At 40.8% G+C, this 19,557-nt stretch overlaps 1 protein-coding gene across 2 annotated transcripts in view; it reads left to right on the top strand.

The window, feature by feature from the left end:
- Window positions 1-19,172, top strand: part of nckap1.L (NCK-associated protein 1 L homeolog) — an 81,045-nt gene extending 61,873 nt beyond the window's left edge. The window contains 12 exon segments of one of the 2 annotated variants that reach the window (NM_001094500.1): window positions 326-457; window positions 793-1,011; window positions 2,517-2,647; window positions 3,278-3,375; window positions 11,687-11,780; window positions 12,323-12,405; window positions 13,395-13,475; window positions 13,835-13,928; window positions 14,169-14,285; window positions 16,670-16,779; window positions 17,326-17,415; window positions 18,138-19,172. In NM_001094500.1, the coding sequence (NP_001087969.1) occupies window positions 326-457; window positions 793-1,011; window positions 2,517-2,647; window positions 3,278-3,375; window positions 11,687-11,780; window positions 12,323-12,405; window positions 13,395-13,475; window positions 13,835-13,928; window positions 14,169-14,285; window positions 16,670-16,779; window positions 17,326-17,415; window positions 18,138-18,254 (1,366 nt within the window). In that variant the 3' untranslated portion in view covers window positions 18,255-19,172. 2 annotated transcript variants of the gene reach the window in all.
- Window positions 19,173-19,557: the final 385 nt, after the last annotated feature.

Genomic DNA, 19,557 nt, shown 5'->3' with positions numbered 1-19,557 from the left:
CATAGGCCCCCAGTCAATTCATCCACTTTCCAGAACAAGGCTCTGCTTTTTTTTTTGTTTTTTGTGTAAATTCTAGTCCCTGACTTCAAGGAGTTAATCATCAATCAGGAGCATGTGCACTGAAAAGCAAACTGGTCTTGCTTTCTGTGCCCGTGCTCCTTGTCTGTCAGAATCTTGGCCAGAGACAATAAGTTTGATTACTAGACTTGGTGGCCACCAACTGTGTGAAATGATTATATCGGTTTAGTAGCCCTTTAAAAAGCTTTATTAGTTGGTCCTAGCACAACACACAGAATTTTAACTGTTGTTTACATCTTTCTATCAGCTTGGATAAATTGCACACTGCACTTTCAGAGCTCTGTTTCTCTATCAACTATGCACCAAATATGGTTGTATGGGAACACACATTTACCCCAAGAGAGTATTTGACGTCACATTTGGAAATCCGCTTTACCAAGTAAGTGTCTGAGCTTCTAAAATGTATTCAACGGATAACTTTTTTTTTTCTTAGCCCTTGAATGTGGTACTTTGTGCAGAAGGTGATGCTGGAGATTGAGAAGCATGGCCACTCTCCATTCTGTAAATGGGGAAGTTACTTTATGACAGACTGCATTTGTGTCATTTAATTGTAAAATAAATGATACAGTGCATCTTTCTCTACAAATGTTTTTTTTTTATTGTGTAGTAGAAACCTATTTTTGCTGTCAGCATTGTAAAAAGTGTAATGTTTTGTTTTGTCAGTCTTTGCATGCTTACTCAGTGTGTGCTGTTGTTTCTTTACCTTTGCCACAGGTCTATTGTTGGCATGACCATGTACAATCAAGTCACCCAAGAGATTGCTAAACCTTCAGAGTTGTTAACAAGTGTAAGAGCCTACATGACTGTACTCCAGTCAATCGAAAACTATGTGCAGATTGACATCACAAGGGTCTTTAACAATGTTCTGCTTCAGCAAACTCAACATTTAGACAGTCATGGTGAGCCAACAATCACCAGTTTATACACTAATTGGTAAGATATCATAATAATAGTTTCTTATCCAGATTTGCATGTGATTTCCTTGCAGGCTTGAGACTTTCAAGAAGGGTCATAGTTTTCGGTTCTCAGTATATAGAACATTTTTAGTTACAGGAATGGGGTATGAAGTTTTGTAGAGCAATATCATTAAAGAAGTACAGCACATTACAGTGAATAACTGAATTACTGTACAAGTCAAGACTGCAGCTAAACTTGATGAACACTTTGTAACCCCAATTCCCAAAATCATGTTTGTTTGTCCAATTCATCATTTTCTTTTGGCAGACTGTATTTGAATACTTGTGTCCATCCATTTCTAACACACCCTAAAAACTCTTATCAGTTTGATGTATCCATTCAGAATCTGTTCCAGCCCTTGAGCAGCCCATTATCAGAAGGCTTCTTAGTGCACTGTAATTCATTATATCCGCTTATCTGCTTATAATCTACAGTCTGGTCATTTCCCTATGGGACCAGACTGTAAATTATATTCTTATAAACGGTGAGTTCTGACGTCAGAACGCGCAGTTTATAACAGGGGTCCCCGGCCACCGAATGTAACGCCGCACAACCAAATTGGACGCCGCCGCATTCAAATTGAATGCCGGCGCGCCCAAATTGGATGCTGGCGACCAGAATTGGACGCCAACCCCCTCCACTCCCCTCCCAACATTTCACACAAAATGTAGATTATAATGCATAATGTACCCCCTACTGAAATTTATAAAGATATTAGAAGTCACCTCGGAGTTATGTGACCTGTATAAACGCACTCGGCCTTCGGCCTCGTGCATTTATATGGTCACATAACTCCTCGGTGACATAATATCTTTATAAATTACAGTAGGGGGTACATTATCCACTATATCAGAACCAGGAAGTACTGAAGTAAAACTGGTTTGATGATCTTTTCTGCCAACAAAACAAAAAACAGTGATATTTCTTAATTAAAATAATAGGTAAAAAGTATGTTCAGCACAAGGCCTATTCATTGAGCTGATGTTGTAGAAGTGGTGTATACGGTCTTTTGAGAATGAAAGCTTGTTATAATACCCTCCTGAAGAACAAAGCTAGGAACTTCCTGAACTGCCGTGTTTGCTGTACCTGCTTCTAAGAAACAGAGTAGTTCAGTGGGGTTGGCAAGCTAACATTTCAGGTCCTCTTCTCTGATGGCTAAACCAATCATATGCAGTTGAAGCCAGGTCCGGGTCAGCTTTAAGTTCATATGTTCTGATGTGGAAACCATAGACAAGAAACAGAAAGTGGCAAAAAGAAATGCTTTATTTTTTGCATTAATGATTTATTCTAGAAATCTACTACAATAGATGGTCCGTCCCACTTTAAAAAAAAAAATGGTCAAATTCACAGATGAATTGCTAGCTATTCCAGAATTGTGGGGAAGCTTCATGGCATGATGTGAATGTCAGTGGGCTAGCAGAGCAACTTTCCATATGCATTTGAAATATTTCAGATACTGACTTGCTATTTATTCCTTCTAGGTATTTGGAAACACTACTGAGGCAAGTAAGCAATGGACATATAGCATATTTCCCAGCAATGAAAGCGTTTGTAAACCTGCCTACTGAGAATGAGCTGACATTTAATGCAGAAGAGTATTCCGATATCTCTGGTGAGTCCAATTTCTTTTCCTACATAGGCATTAATCACTTCATTTGTATTGCAGCCACCAGTGCTTTGGTGTAAGAGCACCATGGATGTCAAAATTCCATGTATGCAAAACCACTTAGTTTAGTGGTATGTCTTGGTTTAGGCTGTGAGAACTAGTTGACCAAGCACAGTGGCCCAAGTTTAACATCGTAGGTGGGCAATATAACATGTCAAATGTATTCTTATTTCTTCTTGCCACTTGTTGACTGCATTTACTCTGCCATTATTAATCGTTTCTCCAAATACTAGTACATTTTGTTTTATAGCAAAACATAAATTTCGTGTCTTCAGTTTAGGCTGACTTCATTTCCACAGAAGTCTTAAGGTTCATATTCTTCCAATGTGTCAGGGTACAGCCTTAACGATAAACCTTATTCAATTCTAATTAAAGGCAAACCTTGCCTATATTTTGTTGTATATGTAAGTCATTTTTCACCAGATTAAAAGCTCTTATCTAAATCTATTTTGTTTTTTTAATATGCATTTATTTGCTCAAACTTGCAGGAGCAAACATTTTCTTCTGATGCTTCTTTCTAAATGAGAATTATTCTAAAATGTATCAGTATTAATACAAATCTACATAATTTTTCAGAAATGAGAGCACTCTCTGAGCTGCTGGGACCATATGGCATGAAGTTTCTCAGTGAAAGCCTCATGTGGCACATATCCTCTCAGGTGGCTGAGCTAAAGGTAACACCATGCTAATATCCGTTGAAAATTGATTTATAGTTATTTCAGATAATTCGCTTATGTTTATGTTGTGTTGCTAATTATGGTCTAATTATACACACATAGAACATATACACAGGCTTCCACCCTAGGCCCCAGTGCATAGTAGTTTACTTATGTAGGGCCATATGTTTTACCTGTTGTTAAAGGGATTCTGTCATGATTTTTTTATGGTCTCATTTTTATTTCTAAATTACACGGTTTACACTGCAAAAAATTCACTCTACGATTTAAAATGTCATTCTTGAACCAGCAAGTGTATTTTTTTTTTTAGTTGTAATATTGTTGTGTAGGCAGACATCTCAGGTAATTTTGCCTGGTCATGTGCTTTCAGAAAGAGCCAGCACTTTAGGATAGAACTGCTTTCTGGCAGGATGCTGTTTCTCCTACTCGATGTAACTTAATGTGTCGTAGCGGAACCTGGATTTTACTATTAAGTGCTGTCTTAGATCTACCAGGCAGCTGTTATCTTGTGTTAGGGAGCTGCTATCTGGTTACCTTCCCATTGTTCTGTTGTTAGGCTGCTGGGGGAAAAGGTAGGGGGGCGATAACACTCCAACTTGCAGTACAGCAGTAAAGAGTGACTGAAGTTTATCAGAGCACAAGTCACATGACTGGGGACAGCTGGGAAACTGACAATATGTATAGCCCCATATGAATATAAAAAAATCTGTTTGCTCTTTTGAGAAACGGATTTAAGTGCATAAGTCTGCTGGAGCAGCACTATTAACTGATGTCTTTTGAAAAAAATTCCCATGACAGTATCCCTTTAAGACACTGAACAGGTTTGTGATTCGGAAAAGTTAAGATAACGGTATAGAAATAGGAAAAGAATGAGAGAGAGGGAAGCTTAAAGAAATAAGCATTAGGAAAAGGTAGGGCGATTAAATGGTAGGTTACAGTGTGGGATGAAGAGAGAAAAGGGTTGAGGAACTGCAGGAGAGGGGGAATATCAAAGAGGGGGGCATGCACAGGAATAGGAAGTGAAAGGCACACAAATAATGGGTGATGTAACTCCTATCACACGCCTGATGTTGCAGGAATATATGCATTGTGTATTGTATTTTTTATGTAACTTACAGTGAACTTAGGTATTAACTTTTAGTATATTGTCTTAATTATATTTTACATCTTCCATTCTGTAATGTAAACCACTTCCTGGTTGCTAGGTAAGAGCGTCTCTAGTAACCAAATATGAGACCATTATAAACTCCTGGTTGCAGAGAGAGAGAGAGAGAGAATAAAAAGGCAAATCATTTAAAATACAATGCTAAAAGTCCCGCGTTCATGGTTCCTTGATGTTTTTGCAAATAATTGGCAGAAACCCCAAATTTTTTTTTTTAACTCCATTTTTTTTCATGGATTTAGTTTGATTTGGCCAAATGGTACTTCGTGAATGCTTTGTAATGTATTTCTCTCAAAGTACAGATAGTGTCACATGTGTATGCGCCAAGAAGCTGTCATTGTAGGCATAATGAGACAACTCCATATGCCAGCTTTTCATTTAATTTTGTCTTTCAACTGTAGCTGATCAAATCCCCTATAATTACCTGTTCTTATTCGTGCAGTATCTTGTGCTGGATTATTAAGATATTTGTCATTATTTCACATTCTGTGATATCTGTTTCAATAAGGTCACCAAAGTTTAATAATGCAGTAATGAAACTAGCCAAGTTACCTTACTCCAGTCCTGGCTATTTAGGTTTATACATTCACTACAATTTTGTGGTGATTTTCTTCTGTATTTATGCTGGCTATAGTTTCTCTGTCGTCTTAGGGGGACACAGGGAACGATGGGGTTAAGCTCCATCCTCCGGAGGCAGGACACTTGAATATTAATTTAAGTGGGCGTGGCCATCAGGCTTACCCCCACACACCATACAATCCTATTCAGTTTTTTAAGTGTCCTGCTCACGGGAGGATGGACATCAAGAGACAGTCTACGGTCAGCGCTAGCTGACACCCGGGGTGATACCCAAAATAGGGCTACCTATTTTTGACATGGTTAACCCCCTACGAGGCGCAGCACACCGGGGTAAATTTCTAGCCTTGGCTATAACAACCACCCAGACGGTTCCTGCATTGTCTACCTCAAGGCAGATGGTCTGGCCGGTGTGGAGGGGTAAGTGGCACGGACCCTGCTTAAGGGACATTGCCAAAAAGTCTGTGGGGCTCTCCCCCCTCCTTTCCCCTTCTCACTCCCACCCCTCTATGTCCCTCATTCTAACTGATACAAAGGGGAAGAGCGACTCAGGTGCAAGAGCGGTTTCCTGGCTAGCTCTACCTCCAGCAGAGCAGCGTCGAGTTTCAGAATGAGTGCAGCACGCTCTAGGGCACTCACCTGAGGCAGAAGACCCGTGTCAGTAGGCACTGGGGAACAAGCCAGACTGCTCAGTGGAACGCAGGATGCGTTCCACCTGTTGCCATCTTCTCCGGCGGGCATTTTTCCCTGAGCGGGAATTGCCGCACGAACGTGTGCACAGGCGCGCATCAGTGGAACGCACTATGCGTTCCAGCTGACATTTCTCCAGCGGCCATTTTCCCTGAGACGGAATTGCCGCGCGTGCGCAGGCGCGCATCAGTGGAACGCACTATGCGTTCCAGCTGACATTTTTCCAGCGGCCATTTTCCCTGAGAGGGAATTGCCGCGCGTGCGCAGGCGCGCATCAGTGGAACGCACTATGCGTTCCAGGGGACATTTTGCCCATGACTTAGGACGGACTCCTGCAGCTGTGCAAGGGGGTACCGGCTTCTAGAGGGTAACAATAGCAATCTATTACTTTCCTAAACTGGGAAAAAGAGTAGTTCTGTGGCATTTATTTTTCCAGGACAGGTACCCTCTGCTGCACAAGTTATTAGCCTGTTGCAGAGGCAGAGGGTGCTAGCTGTTCCACAGTCCAGCTGGATCAAAGGGAACCACCCGCCACCTCTCTGGATAGTGCAGCCTTCCCAGTTCTGTCCCTTCTGCAGGCATTACCTGCTGTTGCGCATTAATTGCGGAAAGCCCTAGATTATTTGGCCACTATCAGAGTGGCAAGAGCAAACGGGCAGAGCAAAAGGCTGATGCTGCCTAACCCTTCTAACTCTGATGAGTCATTAACCTTTCATCCCTCATCCCATAAGAGGTTGAACGAGCCTTCTGAATAGCTTTTATCAATATTATTGAATTAGAGTGCGGGCCTTTGGACCAAACCTAGTCCAAAAGGTTGTGGGTTCATCTCCCACCACTGCTAATATCTTTAAGCACCAAAGTTGTATTTTTTGGTGCCTCATCCGCAGATGAAGATGAGCATCAGGAGGCGGGCAGATGACCTCCATGAGGTTAATAGCATCATAATGGGGTACTTCAGGGATTGCATACAGGTTATGCGAGTCTACAGTTTTATTCCGGATGAATGGTTCTCGCCTGAATGCAAATTTAGGCGACTACGAGATTCACCAAATTATACCCCTTTCCTGAGAAACTGACTGATAAATATTCATTATCCCTTAGCAGCGGATGCGCCATTAATGGTCAAGGATTCTAATTTACCACTCTGCCAGTCCATGATGCAGCTGTATTCAAGGACTCTTCAGATAGGCGAGAGGGTTTTCCTACAAGCTATCTACCTCTGCGGGGTTGACTCTGCGCCCCTGCCTAGTTTCCGCTTGGGAAACAATACAGGCATGGTCTGAATCATTTATCAAAGATACAAGAGGGGATTCCCCGACAGGAACTGTTATCGCCACACAATATATGTGAAGGCATCACGTTATTACTGTGACATCATATTAAAATCACAGACCATGACACGCACTTCTGCATTATCCATGGCGGCACGCACTAAGCCGAGGCTCGAGAGTTGGGAGGCAGATCAGAGCTTAAGAAGACGCTCCCCTTCAAAGACCAACGGTTAGTTGGGGAGAGCGCGAGACAATTTTTTCCCAAGCAACGGGGGACTTAGAGTACCTTCTCCCACTAAACAAGAGCAGAGCTGCTACTAGTAACGAAAGAGGAAAAGTTCTTTTTTCCGTGGTCAAGGTGAAAGGTTACAGGATGGAGCAACTTCCACAAGGGTCTCTCCTTCAAATCAAGGGATGTGAAGGAACCTTGCCCCATAGAGGACCAACAGAATGCGTAACAAGCCTTCAACACTGAAGGCCGCTTCTGCCTGACTGGATATTCCCTCCAGAAGCATCAGAATGGATCGGAGGAAAATTACTACGATACCAAGAGATATGGGCCGTTATTCCTCAGACACCTGGATCAATGAGAGGTTATCATCTGGACTTTATTCCTATCCTACTCAAGTAATTCCTTATGACCAGTATCCCCTCAATCCCAAGGGCACGAGCTTTCCTTGAATGTATGGAAAGAGGGGAGTTATAAAGGTAATTGTACCCGTACCTCCTGCAGAAAGGAGACCTCAGAGAGATCCCCAGGTGTGTACTCAATTATATTCTCATAGAAGGACGGGGCAGTCAGATCAGCATTCGACCTTAAGGGTCTCAACTATTCTAACGTTCGGGGGGACAGAAAGGAGACCTTGCGCTCAGGGATTGAGGAATAAAGCAGGGACAGCTAATGATGTTTCTGGACATCAAGGTAGCACATCTCCATGTCACAAGATGGCCTCTTCGTCACTGTTACTTTGCTTCGTCTTCTCGAACAGGCACTATCATGTGGCACCCCTTACTATCATCCACTACCAGGGATTCACCAAGTTAATTGAGGGGACAGCCACACTGGGACTACAGGGTATCTCCATGATGCCTTACTTGACAACCTTCTCCTCTAGGCCAGATCAGAAGTGAGAGCCAAGGAGGAACTGAAGGGAGCAATGTCGATCCTTCAGGTCTTCGGTTGGACCATCACTTGGTCAAAAGTCAAACCTTAGCTCCGGTCTCAAGATGACGGTCCTGGGATTAGATTCGACACAACTACTCAGACTGTAAGCCTGCCCTGGGACAATCTGAGCAGAGATCTAATCAGATTCTTACTCATCAGCCACAAGATGACGACGAACAGGGCAATGCAAGTGCTGTAAACAATGGTGTCTGCCATAGGAGCCAGTTCCATTGGCACTCATACATTTCAATCCACTGCAAGTCAGCGTTAGCGACATAGTAAGGGGCATCGCGGTCTTGACCTCTAACCTTCCTCAACCTACAATGGGGCGCTGCAGTGGTGGATGAGACACTACATTTGACCATGGCCTATCCCAGAGTGGAATATGATGTCCACAAACATCAGTCTCCAGGGATGAGGTTTAATACGTTAACATGCTTGCACAAGGACAATGGTCAGTAAACATACTGGGACGAGTTCCTGAAAACTAGAGCTAGCCCAATGGACGCAGTTGTCCACAGGACGGCCGGTATGCATCCAGAGCCACAACGACGCCACAGGGGCGTACATGAATCGGCAGCAAGGAACGTGAAGTCAAAGGAACGCTGGCGGTGGTCAGACAGATTCTACACTGGGCAGAGATCAATCTTGACAGATTGTCTACAATATACATCCCGGGTGTGTCCAACATGAAAGCGGACTCCCTCAGTCGGAATCAACTAGATCTGGGGGAATGGGAGCTTCACCCAGTGGCATTCGTTCATCTCGGAGATCATTGGGGACAGCCAAGCATAGATCTATGACATCCAGATCCAATTGCAAGGTAGCAAGAATTTCATTTATTTCCGAAACCCAATAGCAGCAAGGGTGGATGCCATGGCACAGCATTGGCACTTCGACCTAGCATATGTTCTCTCCCAGATCCCCATCTTATCTAAAGATTAAGCAGTCTTTATACTGTAGTTCCGCTCGATTTCGCGGAGGACTGGTTCACCATTCTTCAGGAGTTTTCAGTGTCACAGCCGGTCTGGCTGGTGTTCAGAACAACCTTCTACAACAGGGACCACTACTACATCATAATCCTGGACCATTCACGTTGATGGGATGGCTGTTGAGGCAACCATCTAGTGGAATTGAGGACTAACAGAAGTGGTTATTGCCACTAGATTGAAAGCTCACAAGCATTCATCATCAAAATCATATCGTAAGGTGTGACATTCATAATTACAGGTTGTAACGAATCTGATTTTCCTTTCTGGAACCTGACATTCCACGGATACAGTTGTTTTTACAACAAGGACCACAGTTGGAACTTAAACTTAGCTCTCTCAAGCTTCAGGTAGCAACCCTGTCAGTCTGTTTTCAGTCTCGTTGGTGAATGTGATCGTTGGACGCTCATCTTACAAGGACTAATCCACATCGTCCCTCCGTTCCGCAACCCGGTAGCTGTGTAGAACATCAACTGGGTGCTTGAAGCCTTGCTGGATTCACCATTTAAACAGCTGAAATGGTTGATGATACAGGTATAACATGGAGGGTGGCGTCCCTCATGGCAATATCTTCCACCAGGAGAGTGTCTGAACTTAGTGTTCGGTCATGTGAGTCTTTGTACTTAATCCTCCATAAAGATAAACCTGTACTATGCACAGTTTTCATGTTTCTACCCAAGGTGTTATCTACACGCTAACCTAGAAATCATGTTCTTCCCTAGGTCCGGAACCGTAAAATGACAAGGAACGCCAACTACACAAGCCGGATGTATTCAGGGCTCTAAGGTAGTACATAGATCGGGCAAGATCCTTCTGAACTTTATACTCTCCTTTTAATATTCCATTGGCCCTCGCAGGGGTCAGGCAGCTTCAAAAGCATATAACTCTAGATGGAATAGAAGGAGTCAATCAATCACACCCAGGTGAGAAGAGCACCGCCTGAGGGGATCAAGGACCCCTCCATTAGAGCGGTGGGAGCTTCCGGGGTATGATGTAACTCTGTTTCCTTGAAACAGATTTGCAGTTCGGCTAACATGTCGACTGTTGGCACGTTTACAAAATCTACAGGGTTGGCACATTCTCTTCTGCCGAGGCCTCCCTCGGGCGGAAGGTGTTGCTAGCCGTACTTAAAGGGTTAAACACTCAAATAAGCTCGCTCCCACCCTGCTGTGGTTGGGACTGCTTTGTTAAGTCCCCATCGTTCCCTGTGTCCCCCTAAGACGACAGAGAAAACAAGATTTTTGATACTCACCGTTAAATCTGTTTCTCTGTAGTCGAAAGGGGGACACAGGGCTTCCCGCCCTTAGGCGAGCTACTGTTGTTTTTTCCCATTTAAGCCTCAGGTTATCTGTTGTACCTGTTACGTTTAAAGTGCAAGTTAAAGGTCCGTTCGCAGCTTTGGAACAAACTGAATAGGATTGTATGGTGTGTGGGGGTAAGCCTGATGGCCACGCCCACTTAAATTAATATTCAAGTGTCCTGCCTCCGGAGGATGGAGCTTAACCCCATCGTTCCCTGTGTCCCCCTTTCGACTACAGAGAAACAGATTTAACGGTGAGTATCAAAAATCTTGTTATGTGGCTGCTAACTTGTTGTGTCCACTAAAAGAAAATACATTTTAAATTTAGAGTTGTAGAAGAATTGAACTTGTCTAGAAGAGAGAAGAAAGCATTTTGTTTTTTATCCATTACACTAGAGATTTACTCTACCCTCTCTTTATGCCTTGTTAGATTTTTATCTGTAGCTAGTTGGTGCAGTTTATGCCACTACACAGGGATTAGCAGTTTTATTTTAAAAATAGGCGCTTGATCCTTTTTTTAGCTCGGTTAGGCAGGGTTCCTCTCTAATAGCCGATACCGAACTTATGTGGGGTTAACCCGCTAATGGTGGGGGCTGGAACGGGGTAGAAGCACGGCATAACTGGCACTGGTGGAGACAGAATATAATGACTTTGATTTAGGCACAAGAATGACTTGGATTTAGTGTGGTTACACTTCTCGGTCTCCTAATTCTACCAAACTGACCCGAATGCAGGCTCCTGGGGATGGTGAAGGTTGATTTTGCTGGACTGCACGGACTGCTCCCATATAATAACAGGGCGGAAGCTGATCCTGGCGAGGGGATATTTCAGGCAGTTTGCCAATACCGATCAGGTTAACCCCTCAGTTGCCAGGCCACACCTCAATATTTAGCTCCTATTTAACCCTTGTCCTAATTGTAATTTTAATAATTTGCTAAATTTCTGGACATAATTTTTAACTTTACAACAATAAAATACGTTTTATTTTGAACTTGTTCAAGAGAATTACTGAATCCTGAATGGGGTGGAGCAAACTTTAAGGTCTATCTTTCTCTACAATATCACTTTACATTATTTTAAAAAGAACAAAATGAGCCTTCTTTTCTAAATAAAATGTGGCGGAATTAATTGGTTTCACTTAAAATGTCTTTTCAGAAACTTGTTGTAGAGAATGTGGAGGTCTTAACCCAGATGAGGACAAGTTTTGATAAGCCAGAGCAGATGGCAGCCTTTTTCAAAAGGCTTACATGTAAGTAATTGTTGTGTGTGTGTGTGTGTTATAGCTGTTAATTTAAGAAATAAGAATGATTTGGTACAGAAAGGAGAGGGTTACACTGCACTAAACATGCCTTAAAGGGGTTTTTCACCTTTAAATTAACGTAGTATGATGTACATAGTGATATTCTGAGACAATTTGCAATTGGTTTTCATTTTTTATTGTTTGTAGTTTTTAAGTTATTTAGTGTCTTTTTCAGAAGCTCTCCAATTTACAGTTTCAGCAATCTGGTTGCTAGGGTCCGAATAAAAAAATAAAAATCAATTGAAAAGTTGGTTAGAATTAGCCATTCTATTACATACTTAAAATTCAGTCAAAGGTGAACCACCCCTTTAATAAACAGATTGTTTCTTAACCGTAATCCGCCTGTCACCACAGTTTGTACGATGAATAGCTTGTTTGCCATATATCAGTATGAGAATCTGTGACAGGCCTGAGTGCAGGGGCAGTCAAAATGCCATGTGTGCTGTTGTCCTTAGGATCTGACTTGATTGCATTTTTTTTTTTTTGATCAGCCGTTGACAGTGTTTTGAAGAGGATGACCATTATTGGAGTTATATTGTCTTTCCGATCTCTTGCACAGGAAGCACTAAAAGATGTAAGTAGTGTTTCTTCACTTACTAAATTGTAAATGCTATTGTTTGTGTGTTGTACCAGTACTGTTAAATGAGAAAGGCAAACTTCCTTCTCTTTACAATTAGAGGCACATTTATCTATGGTCAAATTTCGAGTTTATGTGAGTTTTTATTAATAAAATTGAATTTTCTTAGCTTGGACTAATTGAATTGAAAACACGAATCAAATTTGAAAAACTCATGCATATAAACTAGTGCAGTGATCCCCAACCAGTAGCTCGTGAGCAACAAGTTGCTCCCCAACTCTTTGGATGTTGCTCTCCATGGCCTCAAAGCAGGTGCTTATTTTTGAATTTCAGGCTTGGAGGCAAGTTTTGGTTACATAAAAACCAGATGTACTGCCAAACAGAGATTCTTGTAGACTGCCAGTCCACATATGGGCTACCAATAGCCAACCACAACCCTTACTGGCACCCCCTAGGAACATTTTTCATGCTTGTGTTGCTCCCCAAATCTTTTTACATTTAAATGTTGCTCATGCCTGAAAAAGGTTGGGGACCCCTGTACTAGTGCATATTCTATTTGGTTGGTTGAACAGATTTGCCTGGACATAATATTAAAGGGGTGGTTCACCTTTACGTTAACTTTTAATATGTTATAGAATAGCCAATTTTAAGCAACTTTTCTATTGGTCTTCATTATTTATTTTAATTATTTGGCTTCTTCATCTGACTCCTTCCAGCTTTCAAATGGCAGTCACCGATGCCATCTAAAAAACAAATGCTTTGTAAGGTTGCCAAACAAGCAGATCTTGTCTTGATCCTATTGTTTAGCCTAGGATCAAACAATCCAGTCAGTCCAATATCGCCCTCCAATATCGGGGGAATAAACAGTAGCTGATCATTCAGTGTATTGTCAGCTTAACTCTTAAACAATTGTAGATGCAGGTTTTGGTGTTTTCTACAGTAATCACATTTCCCATTATGACATACTTTCTTTTCTCTTTTTAAAGGTTTTGTCTTACCACATTCCTTTTCTTGTAAGCTCTGTTGAAGACTTCAAAGATCACATTCCTAGAGAAACAGACATGAAGGTAAAAAAATTGTCTTTATTTGCAGCAAAAATATCTTCTACTGAATATTTTGGAGTCTCATTGTTGGTTATATTGCTGCCAAATTGGCTTTTGTGATGTAGGTTTAAGGCTTTATATATACTGTAGTATATTTCCCGTGTGTTCCAACCTCTTCACTGTCATTTACTCACCCTACTCATAATGGGGTTCCTGGTGAGTCCAAACTACTTGAGTCGCACTACAACTTGTAAGGAAGGGCTTATGTGATCTGTCCAAGGAACAGTCTGACTTTGGGTACTGAGTGAAGGCAATTTATCAATGGTAAATGCTGTAATATCTGACCATTTGTGTGATGTTGCTGCTTGTTTTTATTTTGTTAGGTTGCAATGAATGTGTATGAGTTATCATCAGCAGCTGGATTGCCATGTGAAATAGACCCTGCCTTAGTTGTGGCACTGTCCTCTCAAAAATCTGGTATGTATTTTATGTGATTTGTAACTCACTTCCTCATGACTTTTATTGAGGGTATATTGCTATCAGATAAGGACCCCCTTTTATTATTAAAAAATAAATAAAACTTTATGTTCTATGGTTTGCGAGATTAAGGTTCCCTATACTTTATAATTTTATATTTTAAAAGTTCAGTGCTGGTTTTGTTAGTCACAGCTAGAAGACTTCCTTCAAATGTATGTATTTTTTTTTATTTTCTTACAGAAACCATCAGTCCAGAGGAAGAATACAAAATAGCCTGCCTGCTTATGGTATTTGTGGCTGTTTCTTTGCCAACGTTGGCTAGTAACGTCATGTCACAATATAGTCCTGCAATTGAAGGTATTGTTAAAGAGTTAATTGTCTCTCTACAGCAGGGATCCCCAACCCTTTTCACCCGTGGGCACATTCAAATGTAAAAAGAGTTGTGGAGCAACACAAGCATAAAAAAAAAGTTCCTTGGGGGTACCAAAAAAGGGCTTTGATTGGATATTTTACTGTCCTATGTGGACTGGCAGCCAACATAAGGATCACTGCTCTACAGTTTGGATAGTTTTATTTTATCTTGAGATTTGTTCAATCTGTTATCTTGAGTGTATTATATGCAGCATTGCGCTGGCTTGTCACTCGTATTTAAGACTAGCCGCTTGGTACTTGGTCTTCAAAAAGCACATGTGACTGGAGCAATACCATGGCTGGCATTCCTCTGGCTGCACTTTAGAACAATGTAATGTATTTTATAAAGATTTGTTTGCATCATTTTAATGACTAATTGTATATAATTGCATTCCTAATATTAGTTGTGCTTTCAAGACCTGTGCTAAACATTGTAAATATAGAGGAGAGGCTGCTTAAAAAGTCTGTACACCGCTCTTTATAAATCCTTCTAAAGTTCTTTCTCTTATTGAACTTGATGGAAACCTTGGTTTCTGCTTAGAATGTGCTAAGAATCTGTATTACTTACCTCAAAATAGAGATGGAAATAAATGGATTGCACGTGCTGCTAGGAATAATCGTTATTTTTTTTTTTATATATCTTTGACTTCTCTTCAGCTTGTTCCGTCCACATTAATATGGAAAAGTTAGGTGTCTCCATGGAAACAGGAGGGGCTGGCAACATTTATATACAGTAATTTGTGAACAGGACCTCTCTAGCCCTTTAGATTTATTGTGAGCGATTGCTAGAGGTACTTTTTCTGGGGAATTGTAAGGAATCAATGACTTTTTGTTTGTACCCAAAAGAGTCCCTGTACTCTAAAGATTCCTATTCAAAGAAATACTCCAGATCTTCTTTAAGTACATTGAAGATTTGATATTTCACTTAATATTTCCAATATATTTCCCTTAATCTTTTTTAAATAAATAATGCTGTCTGTGTTATCCAAACTCCAGTGAAATCTGCTTGATCTCTATTTCTCTGCACAGACCCCCTAGCAAATTACTGTGGCTTCGGCTGTGCCAGATCTTTTTCCTTTGGAAAGTCATTTTGATAGGATAGAGCAAAAAAATCTAATAAACTGATGATTATTAAATAAATTGCTATTTGCTATAATGCACCCCTCTCCTGGCTATAGTGTTTGTGCATTAAGGTGGAGTCACCTGTGTGTGTGTGGGGGGGGGGGGCAGTTGTTGCCTTCCAATGTATTTTGTTTTTTGACCCTTAGCCAGTCCATGCATGAATACACTTCTACTTCATCTCTATATATAACAGACTACTGAAACAAAAGAAGTGGCCTTGGTCATATGATTTTGCTTTCTAATTCAAGAATAAGACTGACTATAAATCTCAAGACTGTCTTCCAAATCTACTCTAGTTTGCTTAACAAGGTGTTTTTGGGTTCTTGTACAATGTGTATAAAGTGTAGGGATGCACCGAATCCACTATTTTGGATTCGGCCGAACCCCTGAATCCTTTGTGAAAGATTCGGCCGAGAACTGAAATCGAATCCTAATTTGCATATGCAAAATAGGGGTGGGAAGGGGAAAAATATTTTACTTCCTTATTTTGTGATGAAAAGTCACGTGATTTCCCTCCCCACCCCTAGTGGGAAGGGGAAAAATATTTTACTTCCTTATTTTGTGATGAAAAGTCACGTGATTTCCCTCCCCACCCCTAATTTGCATATGCAAATTAGGGGTGGGAAGGGGAAAAATATTTTACTTCCTTATTTTGTGATGAAAAGTCACGTGATTTCCTTCCTCATCCCTAATTTGCATATGCAAATTAGGATTCCGATTCGTTTCGGCCGGGGACGAATCCGAATCCTGCTGAAAAAGGCCGAATCCTGGATTCGGTGCATCCCTAATAAAGTGTTACGTAATAATTCTCACAAGTAAATATTTCTGCTGCCTTAGCAATGAGGTATGTTCTGATTCTCGGTCTCTTATATCCACAACCTCCTGCTAACCATTTGTTGTGCTGCAGTGATCAGCCGTAGCATTAGAGGCTGGAAAAAGTTACCATGTTTTCCAATTCTTCTAATCTCTTACATGCTTCCTTCTTGGCACACGGATTGTATTTCTGTTGCTTTGAGGGTTTTTTCCGAAGATTAGCTGCCTTTATCAAAATATACAGCAGGGTGATTTTCCAAAACGTTCAAATTTGATACTAGCTAGCATTTGTGTATGAAAGACGGAGTGGTGTGGATGAAAACTACAATATATAGAAAGGGATATAAAATAGTTTAATATTATGTGCCAAAATGAAAGAATTGTTTTTCTGTTAGGTCATTGCAACAACATACACTGCTTGGCAAAGGCAATCAACCAGATTGCAGCAGCTCTATTTACCATTCACAAAGGGAGCATCGAAGATCGTCTGAAAGAGTTCTTGGCGGTACGTGTGTGTGTTTGTATAGAAGTTATATGTATTTGGTACTGATGTACGGCTTGACCGAAACCACAATGAACCACGGGTTTGGGTTGAAATTTGGCAGATATTTATATGTATGCAACTTAGCAAATAGTTCAGTAATGCCTGAAAAGTCAGCAGTTAGCTTTGATTGGTTAAAGGAAGTTAAATTGGGATAATTTGACACCATGCTGCAGCATACAGTATTTGTTTTTATGTATTGTTCTGAGGTCCCGCAGCTCAACATTTTTTCCTGCAGCAACCAACTGTACTGTTGTGCTGCAACCAAACCACCTGAAATTATGTTGGACATATGACATGGTGTGTCTGTTTCAGCAGAGGAAGAAACACAGTAAAAAATTCAAAGGGGATAACCATAAAAAATGTCTAGAGGAAGAAACACAGTAAAAAGTTCAAAGGGGATGACTAAAAAATGTCTAGAAATATCTTTGTGTTATATGTATGGTTGTATATAAACAATCTTATTGGCAAGGAGACAATTAAAACTTTATGTACGTTCGTTTGTTACAGCTTGCATCCTCTAGCCTGCTAAAGATTGGCCAAGAGACTGATAAAACTACTACAAGAAACAGAGAATCTGTTTATTTGCTGCTAGATATGGTAAGTTCTTAATTGAAGACATGCTAATTATTCAGAAAGTGCGTCCAGTTACTATTGCTGAGTCCATTTATATATTTATCAAGATATCTGAAATGTGAAAACTTGTTCCTTCAACCTTGTTCCTTCAACGTGAATAGCTTGCAGTGCACTTTCTAGGACTGTGCTATATTAACCTTAGAACCAGTCCGCAATGTATCCGCTGTTAAATTGAATAAAATATCCGATTGGTTGCAATGGGCAGCTGCAGTGGTTCAAAGAGATCCTTTTAAGGTGAACAAGCTGTGGGCCAGAGTGAAAAGTTTTACACAGCACATAGCTCCCCATATGGAACATGAAGTCCAAGTGCACAAGCCCCAGACCTTCAACTAGGAGAGCAGACATTCCAAAATTACGAGGTGTAGGTAGGCACTCGCTGTGTATCAGGGTTGTTTTACCAATAAAAGCTGACTGACCTGTGTGTATAGTTTTAGTGAAGTCCCCTTAAACCCAACTAAAGTGCATTGTCTTGATAGACCTAGTTTGACAATGTTCTAGTACAGAGATCTGCATCTCACAACCCCTCAGGTGATGATAAATGCTAACTCTGCTTCCCTAATAGCCTTCCATTGAGAATTTAGTTCATCCCGAGGGCTGCAGGTTAGACAGCAGTGTTCTAGTAGCAATGCTGCACTTCCAGAAATGCAGTTGGTTACCCAACAAATGTTTTGTCTCCCTCTTGTCAGATTGTGCAAGAATCCCCATTCCTGACCATGGATCTGCTGGAGTCCTGCTTCCCATACGTCTTACTGAGAAATGCATACCATGCGGTTTACAAACAGAGTGTCACATCCTCTTCATAAATATTTACTTTGAGGAATAAACCGGCGCACAATTATAATGCCTCAGTTTTCCCCAGAAACTGTGGTGGAGTACTTTTACTGAATGGTTTGGAAAAACAAACAAAAAAAACTGTTTTGTGACTAAAACTCTATCCCTATTCCATTGTCTTTTTTGACCAGTGGTTTCTTGATGCAGTTGTCCTGCCAGATAAGCTTGGTTTGTTGCACTTCACTAAAGAAAAAAAAATGTTGTTTTTGAACGGTTAAGAAAACAAAAAAAAAAATCATGAAAATGGTTTCAACCTCGCTACTTTTGCTCTGTTTTGATATCTGATCATTCTAAATATTATTGCTTGTTTATTTCAAAGAGAAAAATGTATTTAGTGATTATTTTAGATGGTGAAATAGGTGACATCTTTGTGTAAATTATTTCATACAGGAGAAATTCTAATCTATACCTTCTTTTATGTTCTTACTGATGACAATTTGGATAGGTGATTCTGTGATTCCGTGAAGTAATTGAACCATGTTACTACCCCCACTCCATCCCACTCGCCCAAAACGCTTGCAAAAAAGAAAACAAAACACTAGTAACGTGAAAGTTAAAATTTCACAAATCTTAACCGTTGGACTTCTCAGTATTTACAACACAGATCTCCTTCATGAGGTTTTAAAGCAACATCAAATGTTGTGTGTAAAAAGCATAGTATAATTTTTCCCCCCCTTTTTTTTTTTTTTTTTAAGACTAACTTCCGCCATGTCCTCTTGGCATTAACACTACCATTGTACCCTGATATATGGTATGATATAAAACATACTTATGCGTTTATCAGATGTTGATACATTGTTTTTCCCTTAACCACTTTTATATGTTTTAACTTTTTGAAATTCAAATGTAACTCCCATAACATACAATAAACACTAAACTGTATCAAACAAGGTGTATATCTGTACTAGACTTTCAGCGTGCAAATGTCGCGTGAGGTGTGTGCATGGAAAGACTTGTGCTAATGAACTGGGGGTTAATGTCTGAAATGTAGACACCCCCTTCAAGTCAGTGGAGATCATTTATAAACACTGGGCAAATTTGCACATGGGAAATTTACTTTCATTGTTTTGCCTGCAGCTGGCTGAAAAAAATCGTTTCACCGATTGGTTGCCATGGTTTACTGCCCAGGTGCAATTGTGCCCAGTGTTTATAACTGAGCTCCAATGTGTTGTAGATGCACCTTTGGCAAAATTCCAGGATTGAGTCTGGGTGGCCGGCTTTCTATCCGCTTTACACATCTGGACAGTGAACATTCCATTTTGTACTGTAGTGCTA

This window comes from Xenopus laevis, chromosome 9_10L (assembly GCF_017654675.1).
Source record: "Xenopus laevis strain J_2021 chromosome 9_10L, Xenopus_laevis_v10.1, whole genome shotgun sequence".
NCBI lineage: Eukaryota > Metazoa > Chordata > Amphibia > Anura > Pipidae > Xenopus > Xenopus laevis.
The sequence above is the reverse complement of the archived record's forward strand: the minus strand, read 5'-3'. Positions and strand labels throughout refer to the sequence as shown.